The sequence below is a fragment of the Stegostoma tigrinum genome, chromosome X (assembly GCF_030684315.1).
Source record: "Stegostoma tigrinum isolate sSteTig4 chromosome X, sSteTig4.hap1, whole genome shotgun sequence".
Classification (NCBI taxonomy): Eukaryota; Metazoa; Chordata; class Chondrichthyes; order Orectolobiformes; family Stegostomatidae; genus Stegostoma; species Stegostoma tigrinum.
The window spans coordinates 16,841,964-16,854,961 of NC_081404.1; the positions used below are offsets into that span (position 1 = coordinate 16,841,964).

The window sequence follows — 12,998 nt, forward strand, 5'->3', positions numbered from 1 at the left end:
AAACAGTCGCTGCCCAAGTCAATGCATCGAGACTCCGAGTTATGGTCAACTGTCGGCGAGCCAGACAGGAATGACAACATATAAACAGGCCGCTGAACTGAACAAAGATGAGGAAGTCAAAATCCCATGTGCTGGTCCTGTTCATATCGCTCTTTATTTGTCTCTTCTTCACTCTCCTGTTGAAACTGTTATTAATTATTGAGCCGACCTATGCTTCAATCACTGACTCAATTAGCAAATTCCACAGGCTCACAACAAACTGCAAGAAATGGCTTCTTCTCTCCAGGTTTGCGGCTGGGTTAAGGGGAAGGGGATGTGTGAGGAGGGGGCAGAGATGCTTCAGTGTGACAGGCTGTGTGAGTGGGCATGTGCATGGCAGAGGCAGTATAATGTGGAAAAACGTGAGGTGATCCACTTTAAGAGCTAAAACAGGAAAGGAGCTTATTATCTGAACGGTGATATACTGGGAAAGGTGGGTGGGGGGGGGGGGGGTCCAGTTAGATCTGGGTGTCCTTGTACACCACTCACTGAAAGTCAGCATTACAGGTGCAGCAGGCAGTGAAGAAGGTAAATGGTCTGTTGGCCTTCACAGTGAGAGGGTTCGAGTCCAGGAGCAGGGATGTCTTGCTGCAATTGTACAGGGCCTTGGTGAGACCACACCTGGAGTATTGTGGGCAGTTTTGGTCTCCTTATCTGAGGAAGGATGTTCTGGTGATGGAGGGAGTGCAGCAAAGGTTTATCAGACTGATTCCTGGGATGGCAAGGCTGATGTATGAAGAGAGACTGGATCAGTTAGGACTATATTCACTGGAGTTTAGAAGAATGAGGGGGAATCTCATAGAAACCTATAAAATTCTAACTGGACTAGACAGGGTAAACACAGGAAAGATGTTCCTGATGACCAGGAAGTCCAGAACCAGGGGGTCACTGACGAAGGATAAGAGGTGGGCCGTTGAGGACTGAGATGAGGGGAAATGTCTTTACCCAGAGAGTGGTGAATCTGTGGGATTCTCTGCCACAGAAAGTGGTTGAGGCCAAAACACTGAATGTTTTCAAGACGGAGTTGGATATAGTTCTTAGGGTTAAAGGGATCAAAGGGTTTTTGGGAGAAAGAGGGAACGGGGGCTGAGTTGGACGTTCAGCTGTGATCATATTGAATGGATGTATCTGACTCGAAGGGCTGAATGGCCTAATCCTCCTACTTTCGATCTTTCTGCTATCTGATATCCCTTATAATGTTATAATTATTATATATTATTATAATTCCAACAATCCTCCCCAGGTTGACGAGGGTCGAGCAGTGGATGTGGTGTACATGGACTTCAGCAAGGCATTTGATAAGGTTCCCCACAGCAGGCTCATTCATAAAGTCAGGAGGTATGGGATACAGGGTGATTTGGCTGTCTGGATTCAGAATTGGTTGGCTGACAGGAGGCAGAGAGTGGTTGTAGATGGTAAGTATTCTACCTGGAGGTCAGTGCTGAGTGGTGTCCCACAGAGCTCTGTTCTTGGGCCTCTGCTTTTTGTAGTTTTTATAAATGACTTGGATGAGGAGGTTGAGGGGTGGGTTAGTATGTTTGCTGATGACACAAAGGTTGGAGGTGCCGTTGATAGTATCGAGGGCTATTGCAGGCTTCAGCGAGACATTGACAGAATGCAGAGCTGGGCTGAGAAATGGCAGATGGAGTTCAACCTGGATAAATGCGAAGTGATGCATTTTGCAAGGTCGAACTTAAATGCTGAATATAGGATTAAAGGCAGGATTCTCGGCAGTGTGGAGGAACAGCGGGATCTTGGTGTTCAAGTGCATAGCTCCGTCAAAATTGCCACCCAAGTGGATAAGGTTGTTAAGAAAGCATATGGTGTTTTGGCTTTCGTTATCGGGGGTTCGAGTTTAAGAGCCGCGAGGTTATGCTGCAGCTCTACAAAACCCTGGTGAGACCACACTGGAATATTGTGTCCAGTTCTGGTCGCCCTATTGCAGGAAAGATGTGGAGGCTTTGGAGAGGGTGCAAAGGAGGTTTACCAGGATGCTGCCTGGACTGGAGGGCTTGTCTTACGAGGAGAGGTTGACTAAGCTCGGACTTTTCTCTCTGGAGAGAAGGAGGAAGAGAGGTGACCTGATCGAGGTGTACAAGGTAATGAGAGGCATTGATAGAGTCGATAGCCAGAGACTTTTCCCCAGGGCAGGATTGACTGCCATGAGGGTCATAGTTTTAAGGTGTTAGGAGGAAGGTATAGAGGAGACGTCAGAGGGAGGTTCTTCACCCAGAGAGTTGTGAGCGCATGGAATAGTTTACCAGTGGTAGATGTGGAAGCGGAGTCATTAGTGACATTTAAGTGACTGCTGGACATGCACATGGACAGCAGTGAATTGAGGGGAATGTAGGTTAGGTTATTTTACTTTTGGATTAGGATTATTCCACGGCACAACATCGTGGGCCGAAGGGCCTGTACTGTGCTGTACTTTTCTATGTTCTATGTTCTATAATCATCAGAAAGAAATTGTTTCTATCGACTTTGCCCCGTCAGTTCATCACTTTAAATATTTCTATTAAGAATCCTGAAACTTCTTGATTTTCATGAAAACTGCCCCAATTTTTACAGATCTTTCTTTGCGTTGTATTTTCTCCTCTCAGGCAGCATCCAAACTGGTCGCCCTGTATGAACCATGCAGCACAACCAAGAGGAGACCCTCGGCCAGCTCAAAATTGCACCTTGTTAACTTCCTGTGAGTGAGCTGCCAAGGTCTGGCACAATTCCACAGATAACTCCAGCAAGTTCGATCTTTCTAGTTAACCTACTCAGAGATGTTATTACACACATCTGGAGCAGGTGGGAATTGAACGCAGGACTCCAGGGTCAGAGTAGGGACACTACCACAGCACTATGAGAGCCCCTATCTCTGCTATTTTAACAAGAAGAAATTTCTAGGGGATGGCCGTGCAGGGGCAGCAGCTTGTCTGAGGTGGATGGATGTAAATGTAAGTTTCAGCACAGGTCTATAAATAAGGGCTCTAACAGTTTATGACACCCGTCCCCAAGATTATGCCTATAAAATGGGCACAACGACGTCCAAATTTACCCAATCGACTTTAATCTTGCCATCTGCCAGTGCCCTACCAAACACATTCGCACCCCCCCACCACATTCCATGCCCAACCCTCACCCTGCCACCAGCCATAACCTCATTTCTCACAATGCAACTAAAAAGCAAACAAGAAAGGCGTGACCACCACTTTTTACATGCAACTCCTTAGTCTTGGATCTTCTGCTGCACCTCCAGTTAAAAAGAAATGTGTGTGACCTGTTCCCGATGATGAAGCAGTGACAGTCTGAAGGAAGAGATAGTAAGAACTGCCGACACTGGAGTCAGAGACAGAGGAACACAGAATGGAGCTGGAGGAACACCAACAGGCCAGGCAGCATCAGAAGAACATTTTCTGAAGAAGGATCCCAACCTGAAACCTCAGCTTTCCTGCCCCTCTGATGCTGCCTGGCCTACTGTGTTCATCCAGCTCCACACTGTGTTATATCTGTCTAACTCAGTCTTTGAACATATTTAGTGCTACAGCCTCCACTGGGGCAGACAATTGCAAACATTTACAACCCTCTCTGTGAGAAGAAATTCCACCTCATGTCTCTTGTAAACGGTAGACCTCTTATTTTAATTCCCCAGTTCCACATTTCACCAAGAGGTGCTACATGCTCTTCTGAATTCACCTTGACAGCTCCCCTTAGAATCTAACATCTGTCAATTTGGGAAGTCCGCACCAGTGTAGTGGTCAGTATCTCCACCTTTCACATGGAAGACCGTGTCAATTCCCCACCAGGGAGGACCCCAGGAATTTTTGGGTGGCACAGTGGCTAGCACTGCAGCCCCACAGCGCCAGGGACCCGTGTTCAATTCCAGCCTCGGGCGACTGTCTGTGTGGAGTTTGCACATTCTCCCCATGTCTGCGTGGGTTTCCTCCGGGTGTTCCGGTTTCCTCCCACAGTCCAAAGCTGTGCAGGCTAGGTGGATTGGCCATGCTAAATTGTCCATAGTGTGCAGGGTGGGAAATTCTGGGATAGGGTAAGGGATAGGTCTGGGTGGGATGCTTTTCAGAGGATTGATGTGGTTTCGATGGGCCAAGTGGCCTGCTGTAGGGGATCCTACAATAAGATCACCTCTCACAAGGTTATAAGTCACTGAAAAAAGTTGTCATAATCAGGTAGGGAAATGGCACATTGACTTTGACTTTGAACAAGAGGTTTCGAGTACCGGGGCAAAGATTTGCCTGACAACAATTTTACAGAGCCTTGAGGAGACCACACAAGGAGTGTTGTGTACTGTGCCTCTCCTTACCTAAGACAGGATGCTTGGGTCAAAATCCTTGCATTCCCACTGTGGGTCAACCCATAGCAAGAGGACTGCAGCAGTTCATGAAGGCAGCTCACCCTCCACCTTCTCAAGGGCAACTAGAGATGGGCAAGGAATGCTGGGCCCAGCTAGCAATGCCCACATCCTACGCATGAATGCACTTACCATAGAGGGAGTGCAATGAAAGTTCATCAGATTAGTTCCTGGAATAGTGGGGCTGTCCTATGGAGAGTGGTTTGAGGAGACTAGGCCTTTGCTCTCTTGAGTTTGGAAAAATGAGAGGCGATCTCATTCAAACACACAAATCTTTCAGAGAGTATGACGGGGAAGATGCAGGAAAGATAACTGGTGAGGGTCTAGAAATATGGGCACAGTCTCAGAATAAGGCAGCTATGAATTGTTTGGAGTTCTCTGCCCCAGAGAAAGCTCTGGAATCTCAGTCATTGAGTATGTTCAAGAGAGAGATAATCAGTCAATAGAATAGGATGAGTGTAGGAAAATGGCATTGAGGTAAAAGGCCAGTTGTGATCCAGCTCACACCTGTTCCTGTTGCCTACTTTCTAGACTTGACAGTATGCCACACAAAGGCTTGGTCAAAGAGGAAATAGACTTTAGGGAGCAACTTAAAGGAAGAAAGAGATGGACAGAGAGATTTAGGGAAGGAATTCCAGAGCTTAGGCCTAGCCTGATGAAGGCACAGCCTCTAATGCTATAGAAATGAAAATTGGAAAATGGGTCAGAGTTAGACTGCACAGAAGTCTTGGGAGGGATGTAGTGGGGCATAAAATATCACCGAACACACCACTGAGTGAGAGAGAGATGGAATAGAAACTGATTTTATCTTACCCGTCGCTGTTGAGGTCAACCGTGGCAACTGCGTAGCCGTATGATGACCCCAGCTCCTCGCCCCACAGAATGTGCTCTGGTGCCAGTCTGTTGACGCCCTCTTTCCTCAGGATCACCACAGCACCAGTGTGGTTGGCTCTGGGTGCCCCAGAGACCACACTCAGCTCATCGTGTTGAGTGAGGCCTTTCGCTGAGTCTACTGAAAATCCTGAAAGGATTACAAGCAGTTAAAACAAACACCAGCGAGCAGAGTTGGTGGTATAATTAGCATCAACGGAGTTTTAGAAACACAGGGTTCATGCAATGGGGGCAAGAAAGTCGTGTTTTTAAAACCCTTGGTTAGGCATCTCTTGGGACTTCTATATAACAAAAGTTATATTGAATGCAGAACCTATTTGGCAGTTACCTGAGCCAGCACATTGAGGTATATAAGCACATGTTAGTAACACAAATATCAGACTACAAGAGGACATCAAGCTAAAATGTACTTCAATTTTACCCTAAATCACTGGCAGAAAATTCACTGCATCTGGAAAATTATCCGTTTTTAAAGCCCCCATAACATTCTTCTCCATTGGAGAGCAGCACGAGGCAGACTGGAAAATCTCCACCCAATCTCATCCAGGGCCAGAGGACACAGTTTAAAAATAAGGGGTAGGCCATTTAGAACAGAGTTGAGGAGAAACTTCTTCACCCAGAGAGTGGTGGATATATGGAATGCTCTGCCCCAGAAGGCAGTGGAGGTCAACTCTCTGGATGCTTTCAAGAAAGAGATAGACAGAGCTCTTAAAGATAGTGGAATCAAGGGTTATGGGGATAAGGCAGGAACAGGATACTGATTGTGGATGATCAGCCATGAGCATAATGAATGGTGGTGCTGGCTCGAAGGGCCCTGTTGGCCTACTCCTGCACCTATTGTCTATTGTCTATCCTGACGGGCAATTGTGGTTAAAATGGCCTCCTTGAACACTCAAAATAGGTTCTTGCTGTTGTATTCAATCTTCAAAATTTGCAGTAAAGGAAGCTTTTTTGGTCTTAATTCAAAGAGAGGGTAATGCTGGTGGCTTTACTCAAGTTTCTTCTTGGCTTGGTAAAGAAATGTTCGCTGTTTTCTAGGCATTGGAACTGGGGATAGTTTGGATTGCATTCAGATGTTTGGAACCTGCTGGAAATACAATCCAGGTTTCTACAAATAATATGGTTTGAAATAAATCTTTATTTAAACAGAGTCGAGCGAACACAACTGGATGAATGGCATTAGGGGCCAATTACATTATTGTGCCTTTCATACTGTATGGAAATATCATAGTGCATCCTGTATGAGTACCAATGTGACCATGGGCTTTAAAGAAATTGCCCTGTACTCAAAGGTATGAAGTTCAGTCACTAACAGGAAGAGTTTATCGGAGTAACAGGAACACCATAATATATGTTCCAAAGCTTCCCTTTCATTCATGTGGTGCATTGGGGGGATGATTAGATTACCATTTCACCCTATCCTCATCAGTCAGAGAATGGTTGAGCACGAGACGAGGCCATTCTGTCCATCATGCCAGCTCTTTGAAAGGACTGCCCAATTCATCCCACTGGCCTGCTTTTTCAATAGTACTGCTCCACTTCCAATGTTGTACAGTTCACAGCAGTTAATTGACGGGGAGGAGGCGCTGCACTGATAATGTCACAGGACCTTAGAAAGCCAGACCCCCTGGCGAATGTACTGGGGACACTGTTTGAATCCCACTATAGCGGATGGTGAAATTTGAATTCAATACTAACAGCAAATTTGGAACCATTATCGGTTTTCGTAAAAACCCCAAAGGTTCACTAATGCCCTTTAGGGAAGGAAATCTGATGTCCTTAACCCGGTCTGGCCTACACACGACTCCAGGCCCACAGTCAGCTCTTAGCTGCCCTTGAAATGGCCTCACAAGCCACTTGGTTGTCTTCAAGAAGATGGTTCACAGCAGCTTCTCAGGAACGATTAAGGACGGGCAATAAACGTTGAGCTTACCACTGATGTTCAGAGCTTATGAATAAAGATACAACATTCTGTCAACCACTATCGACTTTTCATTAAAGTTTATGTGTAAAAACCCACGCTAACTCTAGAACTGACATGAAAATCCTGGAGGATAAATGGTCTAAAATTGTTCTCTACCAGACTCAATCATATTTCCCTTCTTGTCAAACACTTGCTTTGTGTGCTGCCTAAAGATGGGTATTTTGTGCTGGGGAAGATTTAATTTTTCTATTTTAGACCTTGCACCACCAGTATTCACTGCTCTAGTACCTTCAACAAATCAAATTCTCCCAACTCGCCCATTTCAAAGCTGTCCATTTGCAAAATTTTATTTGCAACTCTTTAACCCTGGAGGCAAAGAGGCAATTTCTCAGCAGGGGGCGGGGGGGGGGGGTGGTTGGGGATGGTGGGGGTTTAATTCTTCAAAAACCTTAACTGCTTCTCTTTCTCCATCACCCCACACCCCAGAAGTCTTTATGCAACTTGAAGTGAGATTGCCAACTTGGTATATATTATAATGCTATGCTCACATTCACCAGGAACGAGGCTCAGACTGACCAAATCCATATACCACAGAACCCTAGAAGCTAGTGGGCTGAGATGACTTCCAACTGTAGGATTTGCCTAGATTCCAATGTAAGCTCCCCATGGATAGAAAGGCAGAACCCAACTCTACAACAGTCCCATCAGTCAATCACACCTCTCCATGTGTTTGTGGATACTATCTGTCTGCTCACTGTTGCTCCTCAAGAGCTAGTATTGTTCCATGACACCAGATGTGAGCTTTATATCTCTTTTAAGCAGAGCGCTGCAGTGCAAATAATGGTCTGTGTCCCAATTTTGTCCCAATATGGGACCTGATCGAAACATACAAGATTCTTAGTGTGGATTTGACAGGGAAATGTGGAGAGTGTGTTTCCGCTTGTGGGAGAGGCTAGGACCAGAGTCTGACTTACTCGCAAACTAAGAGGTCACACATTTAATACAGAGATGAGGAGGATTTTGCTTTCTCTGGGGGAGTGAAACTGTGGAATTTTTTTACCCCAGAGGGCTGTCGAGGCTGGGTTGATAAGTATATTCAAGGCTGTGACAGACAGATTTTTAATCAATGAAGGGCTCAAGAGTTGTGGGGAAAAGGCCAGGAAAATGGGTTTGAGGATGACGAAACTGACTTGATAGGCTGAATGGCCTACTTCCGCTCCGTCATCTTATGGCCTCACGAGCTAAAATTTCTCAAGCTCTTGCCTCATCTTGAGGGATCAATGGAAAAGAGCCCCAAAGCCAACGTCACACCCCCACCCACTTCGAGAAAACTAAATGGAGAGAAGAGTCAAAATCGAGATCCTAGCCACAGGATGCCTCGCTGTAGTTTTTAAGAATAGGTGACAGTCCAGTGCAACACGGCAACTCCAGAAAAATAAAGTGAAAATCCTGCGTGGTAGTCAACATGCCAGTGACTGAAGGCAACAGAGAAAAGCCCATTCGAAACACATCACAATGTCAGGCAGGATAAAGAGCTGCAACCAACAGATTAAATGATTTAATAAAAACTGAAAGAACTGCGGATGCTGTAAATCAGGAACTAAAACAAAGTTGCTGGAAAAGCTCAGCTGGTCTGGCAGCATCTGTAGAGGAGAAAACAGAGTTAACGTTTTAGGTCCGGTGAGCCTTCCTCAGAACTGATGGAAGGTTCTGAGGAAGGGTCACCGGACCTGAAACATTAACTCTGTTTTCTCCTTCACAGTTGCTGCCAGACCTGCTGAGCTTTTCCAGCAACTGTGTTTTAGATTAAATGGCTTAACCATCCCCATCTGATAGCTGGGAATCATGTTTTCTTTGAGTAAAAGACACAGTCAGATTTTTCACCTGGGAAACCAATCACTTGAAGCACAGAAAATTCTGAGTAACCAGAGATCTGAAAAGACCATCAACACAATCATTAATTACACATTCTCAGTGTTTATAACTGCTTGTGTGTGACAATGTGTGCAAAGCTAAATGACAACTAACAAACTGCCCATTAATCGATTTTTTTTTTACAAATGACCAATGAATGGGAAGCAATATTCTTTTGTTCCATTTGGAAGGGTTACACCAAAGCAAAATATCCACATTTCTGGGAGAAGGATTGAGCATTTGTGTAAAGAAACAAAGGAAGATTTAAAACGCATCAATGGCACTAATTCAACTTTTGTCCCCTCCCCTTGACCTCGCCGTTTCACCAACATTGTAGCCTGTGAAAGCGTCTTACTCCCAAATCTAACAATGCACCAACCTAGGTGGGAGGCAAGGAGTGAGGACGGCACACAGTCTACACACAGATATAGGCAGGTTAAGTGAAATTTTGGTTAATGGACTATTGGGTGAGAAAATGTGAGGTTATGCACTTTGGCAGGAAGAATAGAAGGGCTGAATATTATTTAAATGGAGAAAGACTGCAGAAAGCTACGGAACAGAAGGATTTGGACGTCCTCGTCCATGAATTACAAAAAGCTGGTGTCCAAGTTCAGCAAGTGATAGGGAAGGCAAATGGAATGGCAGCCTTTATTTCAAAGGGAATGGAGTATTAAAGTCGGGAAGTTTCACTAAAATTATACAAGGACCTCAAATGGAACACTGTGAACATTTTGGGTGCCTTATTGAAGGAAAGATAGACTGGCATTAGAGAAAGCCCAGGGAAGGTTCACTCGGCTGATCCCGGGTATGGAGGGACTATCCAATGAGGAGAGGTTGAGTATGTTGGGCCTGTACTTGTTGGAGTTTAGACAGATGAAAATGAATGAACGTTTTTGTCATGTATATCGAGGGAGATATAGTGAAAAATGTTCTGTCATCACAATTCAGCGCCATTTTCAGGTATAAAAGAATGAAAAGAAAGTAATTAAACTTCATTAGCCAGGGTCCCAAACGTCGTTGTAGGAGTTCTGTCAGGTCCGTGCTTTGGGCCTACCGCAGCCAGGAGACCCCGATTTGGGCACCGACACTGCTGCACCCACCGCCGCCAAGAGAGTCTACACTCTCGGCCAATCACAGCCAGGAGCACCCCCTTCACCATTGCTGCAGCCGATGCCCTGCTGCCATGCCAGGAAACCACGCATCTGGCCCACAAAGCCAGGAGTTCCTTCCCTTTGCCATCACTGCAGCCGATGCCCTGCTGCCACGCCAGGAAACCACGCATCTGGCCTACAAAGCCAGGAATCACTGCTGACACTGCTCTGGCTTCCCCACAACATGATAAAAATGAAGAAGAGAGAAAGAAAAGAGATGAAAAGGAGTGAGAGCGAAAAAGAATGCAGCCAGCCTGGAGTGGATGGGCTCACACCGAACACTACCTGTCATGCTGGTGCTGCCATCTTGAAATTTTCAACAATGGGAGGTGATCTCATTGAAATATGTAGGTTCACTAAGGGGATTGACAGGGCAAATGCTGAGAGGACGTTTCCCCACAATGGGAGAGTCTAGGACAGGAATCTGGATCAGTCCAGAAACAAGCATTACAGGGAAAGGGTAGGAGAAGTGTAAGTAAGAGATATCGTGATCCTATTAACTGGCAGAGCAGGCTGAGGGGGCTGAGCGGCCTACACCTATTCCTTTTTGCCCTCATGGTCTTAAAGCTGTAAATTGCTCAACAAGGTAAATGTAGAAAGGATGCTCCCAATGACTGGGGAGTACAGAACCTAGGGTCACAGTTTAAGGAAACGGGGTAAGTCATTTAGGACTGAGAGCAGGAGAATGTTTTGTATCACCCAGAGTGTGGTGAGAGACAGAGTGGACCTAATTGAAACATATAAGATTCTCAGGGGGCTTGACAGGGTGGATGGGGAGAGGTTGTTTCCCCTTGTGGGAGAATCTAGGGCCAGAGGGTGTCATTTCAGAATAAGGAGTCACATATTGAAGACAGAGATGAGGAGGAATTTGCTCTCTCAGAGGGGAGTGAATCTGTGGAATTCTTTACCCCAGAGGGCTGCCATGGCCGGATCATTCAGTATATTCAAGGCTGAGAGAGACAGTTTTTAATCAGGAAGGGAATCAAAGGTAATGGAGGAAAGGCAGGAGAGCGGAGTGGAGGATGATCAGATCAGCCACGAACTCATTGCCTGGTGGCAAAGGCTCACTGGGCCAAATGGCCTACTACTGCTCCCATGCCTTATGGTCTTATGCCTCTGCTGAGCTTGCTGGGTGAATGCACTAGTCCCAGGCCATATAGGCCAAGACAGGTCCAGGTACAAATCCCCAGTCTGTGCCATATCAGTTGATCTCAGCCAGGCTGCGACTGACTTCAGAACCACTGAAGTGGTGGGGGGTAGAGTGTGAAGCAGAGTTCACTGCTGAAGCTGGCAACATCTGTATGTTTCTGGACTTCAGTTATTCACTGATTTTGAGCCTGACACATGAAGTAACAACAGGTTGAGCAGGCAGGGGGCCTCTAAACTGACGACCACGATCAACTTCCTGTTTGCGCCGTTAACCCTCCTCTGCCAGGTCTTGGTGGTGAGGCCCAAGCTCACCCACAACCCAAACTGTTAGCCCACAGCTGGTGGCCGCTAACCAGCTGCCTGGCCCACTGAGAAACCAAACCACAGTCCTCTCTTTGGCTCTTCTCCAAGCAGCAAGGGGCCAGGTTCCAACAAACTGAGTTCAAGCCAAGGGACCGAGACGGAGTTCACTCCATCCCTCAATTTTCTCCACTTCCTGCCTTCAAAGTGGCCCCATTTTAAACACAGCCACAGCTACTCATCAAAGCCGACAGGTGATAGGGTATCATCGGGCATCGTGACCATTGAGGGACCTCTAGGGAGGGTAACCACAGCTGATATTGCACCCCCTGCCCAGAGCTGGGATACTGAAATCAACCGGAGCTCCTCAGAGCTCACTAGGAATTGGATCTGGAATCCTTCAGGTGTACACAGCATTGTGGTTCCTAGAACCAAAGCTACAAGTTTAGACACACTAGGTGCTCCGCTGTTTACAGAACCTGTGCGACTGAGTTCTGAAGGAAATGTCTGTGGAGGCGTCAGGATTGGATTACACAGTGGGACAAAAGGAATGGAGTAAGGTGGGCCAACTCCAATGTGGTATTGGGAACAAGCAAGCCCGCACTCAGAGCAGTGGGCAACGCAGGATGGAGGCATCTGCAGGGTTCAGGACATGTTGTTCCATCAACATTCACTGTGGCATCAGAACTGGGGCAAACCCAGTCCTGCCTGGTGCAAAAGGGCACCTACCCAGCAGTAAATAAGTGGTTCCCAGTCTACAGAAGGGCAACAAAGAAAAATGTATTTTCTCCAGTACCTTTCGTAATCTCAGGTTGGCTCACAGCACTTCATAGCCAATGAGTTCATTTGGAGATGTAACTTAGTGGGCAACAGTACACAGCACGATCTCTCACACACAGAGAATTCAACAAATGAACAGTTTTGGCTGCGGACACTGGAGAGAATATTCTTGCTCGTCCACAGAGAGTGGTGTGAGATTTTCCCACATTCCCCTGAATAGGCAGGGCAGGGCTTCAATGACTAAAAGTCGGCGTCTCTACCAAAACAGGCCTCGCTCAGTATTGCATTCAAGTATCAACAGAGCGTGGGTAGGCTGCAGGCCTGTATTTGGCCTCAACCTCACAACTTCCTGGCTCAAAGGCAGATGTTCTGTCAACTGAAGCGAAGATCAGCACTTGGAGTGGGAAAGAACTTATGTCTCCTATAGTACATACGGGATTCATTTGCTGGAACTCAAACTGGTTGAAAATTGCCCGTAGTGTTCAGGGATGTG

General features: G+C 46.4%; 1 protein-coding gene across 4 annotated transcripts in view; it reads right to left on the reverse strand.

Annotated features, from left to right (window-relative positions):
• The window catches only part of LOC125448209 (integrin alpha-7-like), a 184,049-nt gene that overhangs the window by 61,990 nt on the left and 109,061 nt on the right, over positions 1 to 12,998 (reverse strand). For all 4 annotated transcript variants that reach the window (XM_059643436.1, XM_059643435.1, XM_059643438.1 and 1 more), the window contains one exon: positions 5,210 to 5,417. In XM_059643436.1, the coding sequence (XP_059499419.1) occupies positions 5,210 to 5,417 (208 nt within the window). The remainder of the gene's footprint in view (positions 1 to 5,209; positions 5,418 to 12,998) is intronic.